Below are 16,009 nucleotides of genomic sequence, written 5' to 3'. Positions count from 1 at the left end.
GTCTCCATGTTCAGAAAAGGCAGTCTATTAGTTGATGACATTTTCCGTTGCTTAATCCACACCTTCACTGGCTTTCTCAAAGAATCCACTGAAATGAAATCAGAATCAATATAGTGAAAAGAAGCTTATTTTCTCCATCAATTACCAGTGCTGGATATCATATTTTTAATTTATTTTTAAAGCCAAAACTCATATCTTGATAAAGCTTAGTAGCTTCCAATTCGGGCCCAGTTTCTCCATTTTATGTTTATGAGACTATCTCTTGTTCTGTTATAACACATGTACCAATCACAGGTACACGTGCTGGTGAGGAATTGCATCATGGCCAGCAGTAAGTTTTATTGTATACCAGGTAATTTCAGTTCAACACTTTCAATGCTTAATTCTTCATATTCTTTGGGAGAGGTAGCTTTCACTCCTGATTTTCCCATTAAAATATTTTTTTTTTTCACAGAGAAACTTTTGATTTACCCACAGTTGGACTTTGTCAGGGGACAGTCTGCAGTGAACAACCATGAACATGACTTGTCACCAAAAAAGTACTAGAAAAAAACATGGGGAAATTTTTCTTTGTTCTTATTATCCCAACAGTAGGTCAGTCTCTTTTGAGAAGGATAGAAAACACTGAAGTCACACAAGTAAGATTCAACTACTTAACAATAAATGGATAAGCCAGAAAACATCATAGGTAAATCAAAAGAATAATAGCTGGGAGAAGTTGTTTGCAACATAGGGTTAACAACCTTAAAAAAAATCAAGAGCTTTTACAAATTAATGAAGAGACCAAGGACCCAAAAGAAAATTGGGCAGTCTGTGAACAAGACAGTTCACAGAAAAGGAAATCGTGAGGGTTCCTAAAGGTATACAGGTTTTTTAGCCTTGCTCGGAACAAGAAAAATTAAAATGGAAACCTGCACAGAGATACAATTTTAACTTCTTAGATTGGTAAGGAGGAGAAGGTGTGACGCCATTTTTTGTGTTGTGAGAGTATAGAGAAAAAGGGATACTGTCTGTTGCCGATGTGTGTGTACGTGAGCCATCTGGTATTATCTACCAAAGTATATGGCAGTTGATGATTGACCTGGTACCTCCAGGACTATGTCCTACGAATAGTCCTACGTGCCTCTGCCATGTGTGTAGAATGTCCCAAGTAAAGTATTCCTTGTAACGTCATCTGTAATAAAGGAGTGGAGGCAGCATAAATGACCTTCAACAGAGAACTGGTTGTAGAAGTTGTGGAACGCCCGGACAGTGGAACAGCATGCATTTGTTGAAAGGAGCGAGTGTTGTGTTAAAAAAAAAAAAAAAGTAAATTAAGAAAACTAGTAACAACTAAAAAAGAGGTGGGGAAGGGTAGAGACTATATAATACCTCTTTATTGGTGTAAGTATCGACTGGGAGGAAGAACACGCGAGGAATGGGTAAGAATCACCACCCGCAGGGGAACCGAGTAGATGGGAACTGTGAGTCAGAGATTAATAAGGGAGAAGTATTTTTCACAGTAGCTCCTTTTGGAATTATGTACCAGGTATATTCCAATTCTAATGGCATGCATCCAACTAATGATTTTATTAAATAATACTAATTTAATCAAACTTAGCAAGTTCAAAACAGTTGAGTCACTGAGATGAGCTTGAGCCTTCTTAGCTCAAGATCATGAGTTTCCTGTGAAATTACTTTCTGTCTTCCACAATGCCTTAAGGCAAGCTTTGTCAGATTCATGTACCTCCTTTTCATGGTTAGAATTGGTCAAAGACTTTTTTGTGGGAAAGGCTTCCTCATGGGTTCTCAGTGAGTGAAATGTAGGGAAACCCACGTCATTCCCGGCAGCGTGACCTCCTCATGTGTCCACGGGGCCGAGCTCTTGTAAGGCTCAGCAGTATGTTTGGATGTGAGTGGGCTTCAGCTTGGAACCAAGAGAACCCACTTACTCTCTCTGTCGTCGCTTCCTTTTTCGAGAAAGCTAGTCAGTGAGTCAGCTCAGGGCTGCAATGTTACCGTTGATGTCAAGCAGGCTGGACAGCTTGCAGACACAGCGCCAGCAGCTGGGCGGGGCTCACGCTCCCTTCCTTCTCCTTCCAGAGCCAGCTGGTTCTTCCCAGCTCTGGCAGCTTCATACAGCACTACTTGTGGCTTCCTGTGGCTTTTCCCCTCTGCATTCAGCAGAGGAACAGTTCTCTTGCTTAGGGCAGGGATTAGCCACCTTCACTTAAATGTGGGTGGATTTGTAGCCTTTGGGATTCCCTTTTGAAATTAACTCTTAGAAATGACACATACACACAAGACTGTAGCAACTGCCTTGACTTGGGCTTGGCGTAGTTAAGGGAGAAACACACTATGGCCAGCTAACCTGGGATGCAGTTTCAATATAGCCTTAACTGAGGTTGCAGTCGATACAAAATACTTTCATGATGCTATGCTTCGACAGATTTAGGGTGGGTGTGAGGTGTCTTTTAAAATAATTTCCCGGTGGCTTTGCCATTCTTGGGCCAAGTTAATCCTATGAGCCACCCGAGGATGAGTACTGTAGGTCCTGCTATTGGTCCCCAGCTCTCGGGGACAGTGCACACCTCTGCGTCCACTGACCTCTGCTACTGCTGTGGGCTGACATCGGGCTTCCCAGGGAAGACGAGCAGGGCTTTTTGGCATCGCACTCCTGTTCCTGCTTCCATCCCATGACCTCCGGTGGCCCTAGGGGGATCTAGACAGCATGAGGCCAGCAATGCCCACTTGCCAACTGATGATTTAGATTTAAGTGTTAGCCCTGTTCCCTGCTTATGCAACAGAAGCCCCCTCTTGTCTCCCTTTCCTGGGACAGGGGCTGGGCAAGAGAAGAAAGACGGAATGACAACAGACTAAAGAATCAGAAGCCTAGGAAAAGTTTGGGGAATTTTTGTCCTATAGTTACTTGGCTCTTAGCCCTTGTTTAAAATTTATTTTTCCAATTAAGAAAATAAGGCTTATGAAACAAAGAGAAGTTGAAAACACAGTACAACAAATACCCATAAGCTTAACCACCTAGATTTAACGATTAACTCACATTTTAACGTCTTTGCTTTATCTATATACGTGAATGTATATTTCCGGGTCATATTCCCATTTCTAAGACTTCCCTCCAAATTTCTTAACAACTGATAACACTTCTTTTAAAGGCTGAGGAATCAGCATCTTCCCATTTCCTTTTATTTCTTTTTGTTTGTGAAAAAAAAATTTTATAATTTTACTAGGTGTAAATTTGGATTATTCCTGCCAACACCTTTTACTCTGAGTGAATTTAATAAGAACTCACACTCAGAAGAATAAAGCCATTGTCTCCCATCCATTTTTTCTCTTTTCTGTTGTTGGGATCACCACCGTATTTCATTTATTAAAGAGAGAAATCGTTGTATTTCTCAGGTTTTCTTCAGTGTCTGATCTTAGGAATTGAATGGATTCAGATAAGTTTTTTGAGAGACAGCTGGTAACCATCATTGTCTGAACCTTATTTATATATGAAATCCTGGAACCACATAGATTTAGATGACAAAGGTTTCCTTATCATCTGGATTCCTGTTCTCTAAACAAAGGGACTGCATAAGATTCAGATATCTAGATGCTTATACGGGCAGGGAAGATAGCACTTGCTTTTCTCAGAGCCCCGGCTTACATATCTACCAGACCTATAGGACGTCATGAAATCTAATTTGATTTTGATTACACGAGCAGCTGGGAGAGCAGGGGAAAACAAGCTTGAGATAATATCATAATCCTCAAATAATTTTAGTTATGTATTTATTTGTGACTGTAATTCCTTTGAGATAAAACTTTAGTGGAAATTACGTGTGTGTGTGTGTGTGTGTGTGTGTTTTAAACAGTCCCTGGTCTGTCAGATTGGAAATACTTTCAAATACAAATGCAAGTCATTGGTCCACCGTTGAGGTGTCTGATATTTACAGAATCTCTCTCTCATCTTTATCTCAGGGCCGTCATCCAGCCGGAGTCTAAGCTCTGCCACTGAGTTACAGATCCTTGCAGACCCCGCCTTTTGCTTCTTCCTTCTGGCTCAGCAGCCAGGGCACCTCCTTGTGGTCATGTGGTTGCTCATACTGAGGTTACGGGGTTTGTCATTTTTCTGTAAATGTAGTGGGTCCAGACAGAGAAGTGACATGGCTCAGCAAAGAGGGTCGTTTTGAAACTGGACCGACCTGATCTTGAATCCTGGCTCCGTGACCTTGGGCAGGGTAGTCAAACCTCTTAGAGCCTCAGTTTTTTCATTTGTAAAATGAAGCCCCTAAGAGCTACCTTCACAGCAAATGGAATATGTGTATTTCACACTGAATCATTTAAGCACAGTACCGGTAATGGTTTATTTCTTAAAGTCCCTGTTGTTTGCTGGATCTGAGTGACAAGCCGGTCAACTCAGATGGAATAGCAATTAGTTTTCATTGAATTTAGCAAATGGGCTTTTAAACACCATTATTAAAGTGATGGAAAAACGTCGAAAATGTGACATAGGATTCTCCCATCTTTCTAAGTGTTAGAGGAGGCCTGGAGGGAAAGTTCAGCTGAAAGGGTAGCTTTTGATTGTGAGGAGTTCTCTTCTTGAGGCTGTCGGGCATATCGGTGGGATATGAAATCTTGTGGAATCCCAACTGGCTAGTGCCAGGAGCCAAGGGGTTAAGTTGAACCATTTTAGCAGATTGGCAAGGAGCATCTAGGCTGGGTAATTAGTGCTTCATTTCAGGGGGTCATTGATGCATCAAAGTTGTGAATTCGTTTTATGAAAACAGATTGTGCAACCACAGGGAGATTATAATTGGGTAGTAATTGAAAATAACTCAGTGGTAAACTTTCGTTGAGTGAACCAGTTAGGGGTAACTTGGAAGGAGAAAGGGAGTTGGGGGTGGGTGGGTTGAGGGGAGAGAAGGAAATAGCCATAGTGTGGCAAACAATAAATAAGACATAATTTCAACAGAGATGACCTAGTCTAATCTTTTTTGTTCAGAAATGAGGAAATAGGTCTAAGGAGGGAAGTGATTTCTCCAAGACCACACAGCTAGTTGGAAGTCGATTTCCTTTCCTCTCTTTCAGTGGAATTTCCAGGATGTTAATGATTTTGATGTTGAGGAGTTGACTGTAGGGCACATGAAATGCATGCTGGAAAGACAGCCTCTGGGGCTGGCGTTCTCTGGCCGATTCCTGTTTGCAGACTATATTTGGGAGTAGTCTTGGAACCTTATTTCATTTATAAACCACTCTTGCCATGACTGAGGCTTGGAAGGATTTTCCTTTACCATCCCTGGCCACGCCATCCCCAAGGCTAGTCAACAAGGAAAGCGATTTGGGGTTTGATGCTAAAACAGAAGAATTACTTCTGAGCTTCAGTTTCAGGTTGTAGTTGAGCTGAGCACCCAGAGTGGGTGCTCATTTGGATGCCATAGGAGTGGAGGGTCGCAAAGACACAGCTGGAAATGAATGGCTCACCCCGGTGTAGCCCAAATACAAGTTAAATCACTGTTCTTACAAGGACTGCTATAAACCTCTACAGCCCTGGGATGGTCAAGCCCACCAATTTCAATCAGTACCTTGGTTCCCTCATCCATTTGGATGGTACCTTGTACTCGGTGGTTCTGCTAATCAGAAAGGAAAGCAGTCAGGTCAGCAGTGGACCTTTAGGTGTGACTCAGCTGTTGAGTAGGTGAATCATTTATCTATCTCCCTTCCCCTATCACTTGGGACTAATAAATACAGTATCTGGCAGGACTAAGTGTACTTGCATAGAAACTCATCAGGAGGACATTTGGGGCTCATTTGGCGAAAGTAAATTGCACGCTCTTGAAGTTCGCACAATAGAACCGTTCTGGTTTTGGCTGCTTGGGGAGCTCTCCCCTCATTATCCCTGCTGCCTCCCCCTTCCGTGTGTCTTACCGTCTCTACCTCATTTCTCAAGTGAGTCTTCTAAGTTAGCATGATTTGTCTCCTGGCTGTAAGGCAAAAAGAATTGTATTTTTAAAGTTTCTGCAAAAGGACTTCAAATATCTGGTGGATGTATTGCCTTCATTGGCCAGATTTCTCCAGAGGCCTTTCTTTTAAGTCGAGTGTCTACCTCACTGCAGTGAATTGGAGGGTAATGTTACCCTTTTGTGCCTGTGGACACTTAACGGAAGTATAGCGAGGTGCTCAGCCAAGTAGGTGATCTTCCAAGGTGATCCTGTTCCTCGGCTACCAATATAAATAAATAAGAGCTACTGTAGCCATAATATTTCCAAGTTAGCAAAGAGAAAATATACTTATCAGTGGTGACTGCTTTTATTTTATTTATTAAAAATTTTAAAAAATATTTTATTTATTTGAAAAAAAATTTTTTTAACGTTTATTCATTTTTGAGAGACAGAGAAAGACAGCATGAGCGGGGAAGGGGCAGAGAGAGAGGGAGACACAGAATCCGAAGCAGGCTCCAGGCTCCGAGCTGTCAGCACAGAGCCTGATGCGGGGCTCGAACTCATGAACTGCGAGATCATGACCTGAGCCTAAGTTGGATGCTCGACCGACTGAGCCACCCAGGCACCCCAGTATTTTATTTATTTTTGAGAGAGAGAGAGAGAGAGAGAGAGAGAGAGAGAATGGGGGAGGGGCAGAGAGAGAGGGAGACGCAGAATCCAAAGCAGACTCCAGGCTCTGAGCTGTTAGCACAGAGCGCAATGTGGGGCTCGAACCCACACACCGTGAGATCATGACCTGAGCCAAAATTGGCTGCTTAACCAACTGAGCCACCCAGGCGCCCCATTGTGGTAACTTTTTTTTAAAATAACTTGTATTGTTTTTATAGTTATAAAAGTTGATATGTCCCTGTAGAGAATTTGGAAGGCCCAAAGATGCATAAGGAAAAAATTAAGTCCCTTATAATCTATTTTGTGAATATTTGGCTAAGTGTATGCTTAAAGATTTAACAAGAGGACCCTTTTCTGGCTTTCTTGTTTAGAGTGTTTGTCATTTAGTATCTAAATCTTATTAATAAGTATTCTTTATTTGCTATCAACTCAACAATGAACATGAACTTTCTGAATTAATAAAGAATTAATTTATTCCACATATCCCGATGACTTAATTTTCTTTTTTAAAAATTTTTAAGTGTTTTATTTATTTTTGAGAGAGAGAATGAGTACAAGCAGGGGAGGGGAAGAGAGAGAGGGAGACACAGAATCTGAAGCAGGCTCCAGGCTCCAAGCTGTCAGCACAGAGCCTGATGTGGGGCTCAAACTCATGAACCGCTAGATTATGACCTGAGCTGAAGTCAGATGCTTAACTGACTAAACCACCCAGGTGACCCCCAATGACTTAATTTCCATTTAGAGCTATCTAATAGGTATCGTAGGTAATACAATGCTTGAGTTGCTGTGTTGTAACCCAGTGTTGATGGATATTGTAAATAGTAAGATAAAGGGAGGAAAGAAGTTAACTTTCTATGAGCAGGGTTTTTGTTTTTTTTTCCTTATAGGAAAAGTGCAGATAATTTTAGAGAAATCTGGAAATCAACCAGCTGCTGTGTATCCTGCATAAAGGGAGAGATACCTATATTTAGTAGCTGAATAGATTTTCTAGAAAGATGATTGTTACATGACCTCTGGCTTTGGCTGTGATTGTTAGCCCTACGGTGATGACGCTAAAACCACTCTTAGGGACATTTTCTTATTCGCTGGACTCATCGTCGATTATAAGAGAGCATCACTGCAGCATTCTGTCTCACTGAATTGTGTTGGAAATCACGTACTTAATTTCCACTGATAGGATCCTTTGGCAAAAGTGGGGGGAAAATAAAATATTTAAAGTTTTGAGCTAAGTTCAGGAAATAGGTGGGTGGACTCCTTAGTCTGTTGGCATGTGATTTGTGGGCAGGAATTTCTTTTTTTAAGCAAGAACAGTGCACTATATTGACTGACCATGCCGTCCAATGTAATGTGGTCCCTGAGAACCAGAGTGTAGACAAGTGCTCTTTGTCTAATTGAGTGAATAAAAAATGTGTATTGGCATGAATGGCCATGTGCATTTCAGAGAGGAGGGGCACATGCCAAGGCCTATTGAATTAAAAGTAAAAGCAGAAACATAAAATTTTGTCTGTGGATCAGAAAGGGGGCAGCTGGGAATGCGTTATGCGAGTCTTCAGCTTGTTCTGGGAAGCAGAAGCAGGGTGTGGGTGGTTGTGCGGAGGAAAAATGCTGTTGGAACAGTGGGCAGGTGCAGTGATCGGTGGTCTTTGGAATCTCCAGTCAGTTGCGAGAATTCCTCAGGCCTTACAGGTTGTAAAAGAAGCAGCTGTGTTTGCCTTGTGCGTTTTACAGCCCTTGAGCACAATACTTTGAAATGAGGGTCAGTGTCTTCCTGATTGAGGAACTTGACAATGTTTTGCTTGTCGTGTCTGAGTGAAGTCATGAGGGTTCTAATAAGTGGTGATTAGCACTCCCTGAACCCTGCCCTGTGCGATCTGGCCACCTGGCCCCCAGATTTTCATCCATGCCAGAAGAGCCAATAAAAAGATTCAAGTCAACGAACTAAGAGATGCCACAAATGCCTGCCAGAGTTCTAAAGCAGAGTGTCAAATGAGAAGCTAAGTAGAGGTATTAAGCAGACCTGAGTTGAGCACCGGCCTTCTCTCAAGGGCTGTGTGCCCTCCCTGGACCTTGGTCATTTCATCTGTAAAACGGGGTGATATCGCCTATCATTTCCCCACTGCACACCTAGGTACAAACCATGCTTTTACCTGACCCGGCCACTGTAGCAGCATCCTAACTGGGCTCTCTCTTTTGTTTCTTGCCCGCCCTCCCCCGCGCCCCCCAAAATCCATTCTCCGCATACCAGCCAATGGGCATGAAGCTCACCATCTCCATGTGAAACCATCTTGTTTGTTTGCTTCCTTGTTTTTGTCCTTCTGACCCTCCCCTCCAGAATGCAAGCTTCACTGTCTCCATTAAGTCCTTAGGAGCTCTATACTGGCTCCAGTGGGGTGGTCCTCACTCTCTTCCAGCTGCTTTGGCCTCTGGTGTTCTCCTGAGCTGCTTTGAAATGGGAATGAGTCTTAGCTCTGCCCCTTACTCTTTGGGAGCCCATAATTAAGAAAGTCACGTCATTTCTCTAGACCTCAGTTTCCTTACTTGTAGAAAGAGGATGTGTTCGTTTGCTAGGGCTACCGTAATAAAGTATCGCAGACTGGAAGCTTAAACAGCAGACGCTTATCTTGTCACAGTTCTGGAGGCTACAAGTTTGAGGTGTCCTCAGGCTTCTCGACTTGGAGAAGATGGTAACCATCACCCTGTGTCTTACATGGTCTTTCTGCTGTGTGCCTCTTCTAAAGGCTTCTTCTAAGGATACCAGTCATATTGGATTAGAACCCAATTATACCTTAATCACCTCTTTTTAAACTTACTTAGTTGGCCCCATCTTCAAATACAGTCATATTCTGAGGTACAGGAAGTTACAACTTCAACATGAATTTTGGGGGACATAATTCAGCTCATACAGAGGGGAAGGTACTAGATGTTATCGAAGACCTACACTGGCTCAATCAATGTTTTTCTAAGTTGGAGATCTTCCTGTTCACTCACTCCCTTGTCCAATTCCGTTCCCGTGAGGTAACAGCTTCGTGCACATGCTTCCTAATTTTTAATGCTTAACGCTTAGCCAGCGCCTAAGGTTTAAAAAGCGTGTGTGTATGTGTGTCTAGCAATAATGTAAGTTACAGACTGTCAGAATTCATCTATAAAATAGTAAATGGAACAAAAATAGCATCTGAGAGGGTGTTTTGATTTCATTGTTTTCCTCTACAATTTTTGAAGTATATAATAAGAAACATTTTTATTTGTTTGTTTCCCCTCACAGCTGGAAACTGACAAACTGGCCCTCCCGATGAGCCCCAGCCCACTTAGCCCGAGCCCCATCCCCAGCCCCAACACGAAACTTGAGAATTCCACCCTGCTGACGGTGGAGCCTTCCCCGCTGGACAAGAACAAGGGCTTCTTCGTGGATGAGTCGGAGCCTCTTCTTCGCTGTGACTCCACATCCAGCGGCTCCTCGGCTCTGAGCAGGACGGGCTCCTTTATTACCAAAGGTACAGACGTTGGCAGAACGGCAGCAGGGCATATTCATTGTTTAAGCCTCCCCCAGAGGAGCCCCCGGGGTTTCTCCCTGGCCAGCCCCACAGCCAGGTAGTTGCCTCATGGGAGTGATCTGCCCAGGAAAACCTATGACAGACCCCAAGGTGAGGCTGGCCCCAGAGGAACCGAGGCATCAGACAGCGGGGGACCCACCCAGGAAGTCTTTACAGCTCTTTTGATCTGGCCGAGAGCCTGCATTGGTCGCCCTTTATCCTCATGATGCTATCGAAGGTGTTTCGGGGAAGGTCCGATAAAATGTTGTCTGGCAGGTTTTTTTGAAAATTATTTACCAGACCGGGTTTGCAGAATCCAAGGATTTAGAGTCTAACCTATCTTGGGGGTCAGAAGTGTAAGTTTCAGTGACTCAACTTAAAATGCACTCTCTTCAGAATCATTGCAGAGAACAAGGTTTTAAACATTGAGGATTGGTACTTTTGGTAAATAATTTCCCACTTTCGGATATTTCATGGCAGGCTAGGGAATTAGCAGGCACACTATATCTGTAATGGGTTTTTGTTCGAAATTTCCCCGTTTGGGTAATTCCAGTTAGATTTTAAAGAAAGGGTTATATTTCATGTTATGTTGTAGTTTATGTTTATAAAATATGTTCTCTCTTATATACCTTACCTATTTACATTTATCTATTTTATATTTATAGGAAAGATTTATATTTTAGTTTGTATTTTATGCTACGTATTATATTTTAGAGAAAGCTTTTTAGAGGAGTAATAAATACGTTACAGTCCCTTGTCTCATTGTAAGGTGTGATCCAAGAAGCAGTATTTTCTTATTTGTGTGCTTTTGCCCTTGTAGTTTAGTTTTGAAATGTGGCAATGTAATTTGAAAGTCAGATAAGCAGATTACATGGACTTGGAAGTTTTGAGGGGAAAAGGGCGGACTGATCTTTGTTTAGTAAACACATTGCAGATGGAAAAGTGGTTTTTTTTGTTTTGTTTCCTTAAGTGTCTCTAAGTATTTCAGCATTCTGCTGAGTTATAGAAGAATCCCGAAGTCTTTTAGGTCTAGACAAAAGTCACGCTAAGGACAGTCAACAACCCATGCAAGTGGTTCCTTGTCTGCTGTTAGGCAGATCTTATTATCTTAAGCGCAATGCAAGTAAAAACTATTGTATCGTTTAAAATGTGCCAGGGGTTCACTCACACACCTTGGGGTGGGGGTGGGGACGGCCTGGGAGAGGGGAACTGCCCCTCCTAGCGCTGTTCTGTTTCCCCAGTCCAGTCCCTTGACCGCCCCTTACCTTCCCTGTCCTCCCTGCAGAAAAGAAGGACACGGTGTTGCGGCAGGTACGCCTGGACCCCTGTGACTTACAGCCTATTTTTGACGACATGCTCCACATTCTGAATCCTGAGGAGCTGCGGGTGATTGAAGAGATTCCTCAGGCTGAGGACAAGCTGGACCGGCTATTTGAGATTATTGGAGTCAAGAGTCAGGAAGCCAGCCAGACCCTCTTGGACTCTGTGTATAGCCATCTTCCCGATCTATTGTAGACCATGAGGGATACCGCACTCTGGAAATTACTCAATTTAGTGGCAGGGTGGTTTTTTGTTTGTTTTGTTTCTGTTTTTCTAGTTGCGCGTGTGTGCATGCGCACGCGCACGTGCGTGTGTGTGTGTGTGTGTGTGTGTGTAACAGAGTATATGGCCAGTGTTTTGAGTTCTTTCTTTCTTTTTTTAACCCTTCTAGGAAGTTAGTTTATAAGCCTTACTCAAGGTGTAACTGTTGAAAAATACCCACCACTAAAGTTTTCTAGGTTCCATATTTTCTGTTTCGACTTCTTACGTGTTTTCAAAATTGTTCTGTGCACTTTAAATTCACTTAATGTACCACAAATGCAGTGTGGCTTTTCCTGCACACTGGATTGTGAGGCTCTGAACTTCTTAAAAGTGTAATGGCATCTTGTGAATTCTATACGCAGTCTTCATGTCTCAACATCCACATCAGCTTTTTATTTTTTAATTGTAACTTTTTTTTATTATTATTTGTAATTTACAAATTTTCTTAAGGGTTAAAGAAGTGTAATACCCCGTTGCGTTACTGTAATGCAATAGATTTTGAGTTATCGTTTTAATATGCCTTGTTGTATAGTTCATATTCATGGCTGAAACTTGACCACACTGTTGCTGATTGTATGATTTTCACTTGGGCACCGTGTAGAATGCCTGATTACTTGTGCCCCTCTTATGCTAATGATGCTCTGGGCTGGAGACATGAAATCCTCAAGCCATCAGACCTTGCTATTTAAGTGGCTTGACACCTGGGCCACCAAAGAACTTGAACTTCATCTTTTAGGAATTGAGCTATTCTGGAACGTATTGCTGCACTTTGGAAAGTCACAACTGAGTGCCCGTGGCACCTTTTTCCATAGGGGATTTGCTCAGTTTTGCTTTAAAAGATGTCTTGTTTTTTTATACACACGTAGTCGGTAGGTCCAGTCTGCCCTCGAGGCCTTGGTCTTGGTGGGTGTCCTTTGTCATTCAATCACTTTAATTAAAAGTGGCTGCAGCTGTAAGAGCTCTTGTCTGATATATTTGCAACTCTGCTCCCGTTTATAAACATGCTCTCTAATAACGCTCAGTTGCCAGACTCTAATGCAAAGGTGGCGTGGACTCCCTTTGTGTGGGCGGGGTTTGTGGGTCATGGGGAGGGACTGATAGCAGAAAAAATGCCTTCAAGTGTACTAATTTATTAATAAATATTAGGTGTTTGTTACTTGAGTAGTTTGAGTGTATTTACTACTTGCCTTGTACATGTGCTCAACTTACAACTCTTTGGTTAGCCTCTTGGAAAAAATGTGTGTATTCTAAAAATCTCTGCATTTCTGACCTGTGAATCATGCAGATTCGCAAAGCTTTGTGTCTGGAAGAGTATTTGGAACTTCAGAGAGAAGGATGACCAAGTGTTAGAGATGACCAAGCATTCCCTAGTCTTTTGGGGGTAAATCTTAGGCTCCTATTTTGTCTCTATTTTAAGAAAAGAGGATTTGGAGGTGGAGAGGTATAAATGATGACATAGGTGCTGGAGTGTATTCTTACTCATTTCCATCTAGGAATTTTACCACTCGTGGGGGGCGGGGGTGGTGGAGGGGGTCTGTACAAGTTCGCAGGCTTCTGTGTGAAACGTCATTGCCCCTGAGTAACTTCAAGGGGCTTTCTTGGCAATAGGGCAAAGTCTCATGATGATGGATGTATTACAACATATTATATATATTATTTTTTTTATTATGTGTTATCACATCTCCTTAGCTTGGGAACCCTGGCTCTATAGAATTCCAGTGGCCAGGACATCAGCAATTTTGAGTTCCTCTTTCGGTGAGAAACTGGAAGTGGGTGCCCCGTCTGGACACTTTGACACCCATGTCAGGGACATTGAAGGGGTCTTCTGCTTTCATCCACTCCCATGTGGCTGGTTTCTAGAGAACAATTCTGGTATTTGGTTTTATGGTTCTCAGGCCAGATTTCCCTTCCTCTTTTGTGAATAGAAGACAGAAACTCTTCAAAAGGGAAACAAACTAGGATAGGTCGGTGATGGGAGGGAAGGAGACAGATGGGTTTTTCAGAGGATTTGGAGACTGCGACTTATTTTTTGTGGGGCTTGAAAATAAATCAGTGTTATAGTTATTAAGTTTGTAAGTTACTTCTAGCTTGGAGATCATTATTTTCTTAACCTTTACAGCTTTGTACCTTACAAAGTGACTTTTACAATATCTCATTGAAACCTCATAACCACCTTTTAAGATAGGTACTATTATTGTACCCATTTTATAGATGAAGAATAGGCTTATAAAGGCTAAGGAACTTGCTTAAGGCTCCACAACAGAGTGGTAGAGATCAGACTTGAATCTGAATCCAAAAGTGTTTATTCAGGACTGATAACCAGAAATATTTTGTCAGGCTGAAGCCGTGGATACAGAGATCACAGTGGTGAAATGTATGTGGCTTATAAAGAAAGCCTTGTACTTAAGTTCAATGAATAATTGTGGAAGTGTGAGAAGGGGGCAGCATCTTTTGATGATACAAGGGGAAGGGACATGGAAGTTAGGGTTAATCAGAAGCTTAATACTGAGTTAATATAATACATAGCTTTCCACCTACCCCCAAAAGTAACCCCAAGCTGCATTATTAAAAAAAAATATGTAATGTTCTGGTCAGAGTTGATGACAATCTGATTTATACATTATGTGGCTCACTTTGGAGGTTTTCTCTGGTGTGAACTAGCTTACTTTGAGGGCTGTGCTAAACTAGGTTTCCAGTGCGGGGTTGGAGGGATAGCCAGAAGCGTAGGAAACAGAAACAGGAGCATTTGTTGAGAAATCTAAAGTTGACTACGAAGATCATCTGGGTAGGGGACAGACTATCTTCAGCTATTTGCAGGGCTAAGGAAGAGACAATTTATTTTTCTTTAGAGAGTAATACTGTTTCCTCTAAGCCAATTTAGGTGAAATGCAGAAGAGCTCTTAAACAATTAGATCTGGTTGCTTTTCCAAGGAGAAAATATCTCCTACTCTGGGAAAAAGTTGGATGTGCTTCACTGGGTTATCAACCTTTCATGTAAATAATCACCTGGGAAAGAGCAGTCTGTTCTAAAGGCAGGTTCCCAGAGAGTGCAATTCAGAAGGTTTGCCGTGAAGTACAGAACAAGTGTCTCCCATATTTTTTTTTCTGAAAAATCTTGGGCTCAGTGCTTGAGATCCTTGCCACGGTGGGCTGTCACTGCACCCAGGAGGTTGTTAGAATGCATCCTTGGAGGCCACTTTGTTGTGCTCCTTAAACTTTAATGAGCACATGAAACACTTGGGGATCTTGTTAAAATGCAGATTCTGTTTCAGTTGGTGAGGGGATAGGTACCTAGGTGATGTGGATGCTGCTGGTCTCTAGATCGACACTGGGTAGCCTGCAACTGGGCCTCGTTTTCATGCAAAGAGTAGTGCTGATGTGAGAGAAGATGACACCATTTCCAAATGAGAGAAGTAAACGATTTCCGATGATCCAAAGAGATTTCCAGAATCAGGCAGTCCTGGTCAAGATCTACAGCAGGGGTTCTTGATCCTGGCAGCACATCGAAATCAGCAGGGCGGCTCTGGGAAATCCAGTGCCCAGGTCAACCTCCATACCGGTGATGTCAGAATCTAAGGGCCTGGAACCCAGGAATCAGAATTTTTAAAGCTCCCCAAGAGATGCCAATGTGTAGTCAGCTTGGACAGCCACTGATTTAAGAGTTTGTGAAGAGAGAGTGCTTCTCAATCCTCACCCCAGATCTGATGGATAAATCTTACAGGGAACTAACTCGGAAATCTGCAATTGTGAGTTTGCTATAAATCGTCCCACTCAACTCTGCAGGCTTGCTTTAGAACCCATAACCGTCCTGTAAAACTACATGTAACTGTCAAGAACTGATACGCTACGTAGCAAGGATGGGCAACATCTTAAGGCTTAATTGCACTGCTGAACAATTAATTGATGCAACTGACCAGTTCTTCATGACTTTGAGCATAATGTATAAGGTATGATTAATCAAGAATATTTGGGATGTGATGTTGTTCTGATTTATGTTTCTATATCTATTTGATTGAAGGTTTGCCAATTTTCAAAAAATAAAGTAAGATCTGATGAGTTATAACTGCACTGACTATGTCATAGAATCTCAGACTGTGGGTCGCACCTGGGCTATGGGAGTGTCAGTTTCGATGTATGGTCCTGTAGATGTATCGGGTACCTATCTTACACTTCGATTTGAGAAAAGGAGATGTGATCAGTCTCTTGTTTAGCAGACTTGTGGCCCTTACCTTTGTAAGGAAACTTGGACATTGTCTAGAAATCTTGCGGTTTTCAGGTGGGAAGCTAGGCTCATTTCTGCTACTTCAT

At 42.4% G+C, this 16,009-nt stretch overlaps 1 protein-coding gene across 1 annotated transcript in view; it reads left to right on the top strand.

The window, feature by feature from the left end:
- Positions 1 to 15,769, top strand: part of TNFRSF21 (TNF receptor superfamily member 21) — a 73,110-nt gene extending 57,341 nt beyond the window's left edge. Inside the window, exons 5-6 of the mRNA XM_023254047.2 lie at positions 9,853 to 10,081; positions 11,406 to 15,769. Coding sequence (XP_023109815.1) covers positions 9,853 to 10,081; positions 11,406 to 11,635 — 459 coding nt within the window. The 3' untranslated portion in view covers positions 11,636 to 15,769. The remainder of the gene's footprint in view (positions 1 to 9,852; positions 10,082 to 11,405) is intronic.
- The last annotated feature ends 240 nt before the right edge of the window (positions 15,770 to 16,009 follow it).

This window comes from Felis catus, chromosome B2 (genome assembly GCF_018350175.1).
Source record: "Felis catus isolate Fca126 chromosome B2, F.catus_Fca126_mat1.0, whole genome shotgun sequence".
NCBI classification, from domain to species: Eukaryota; Metazoa; Chordata; class Mammalia; order Carnivora; family Felidae; genus Felis; species Felis catus.
The sequence above is the reverse complement of the archived record's forward strand: the minus strand, read 5'-3'. Positions and strand labels throughout refer to the sequence as shown.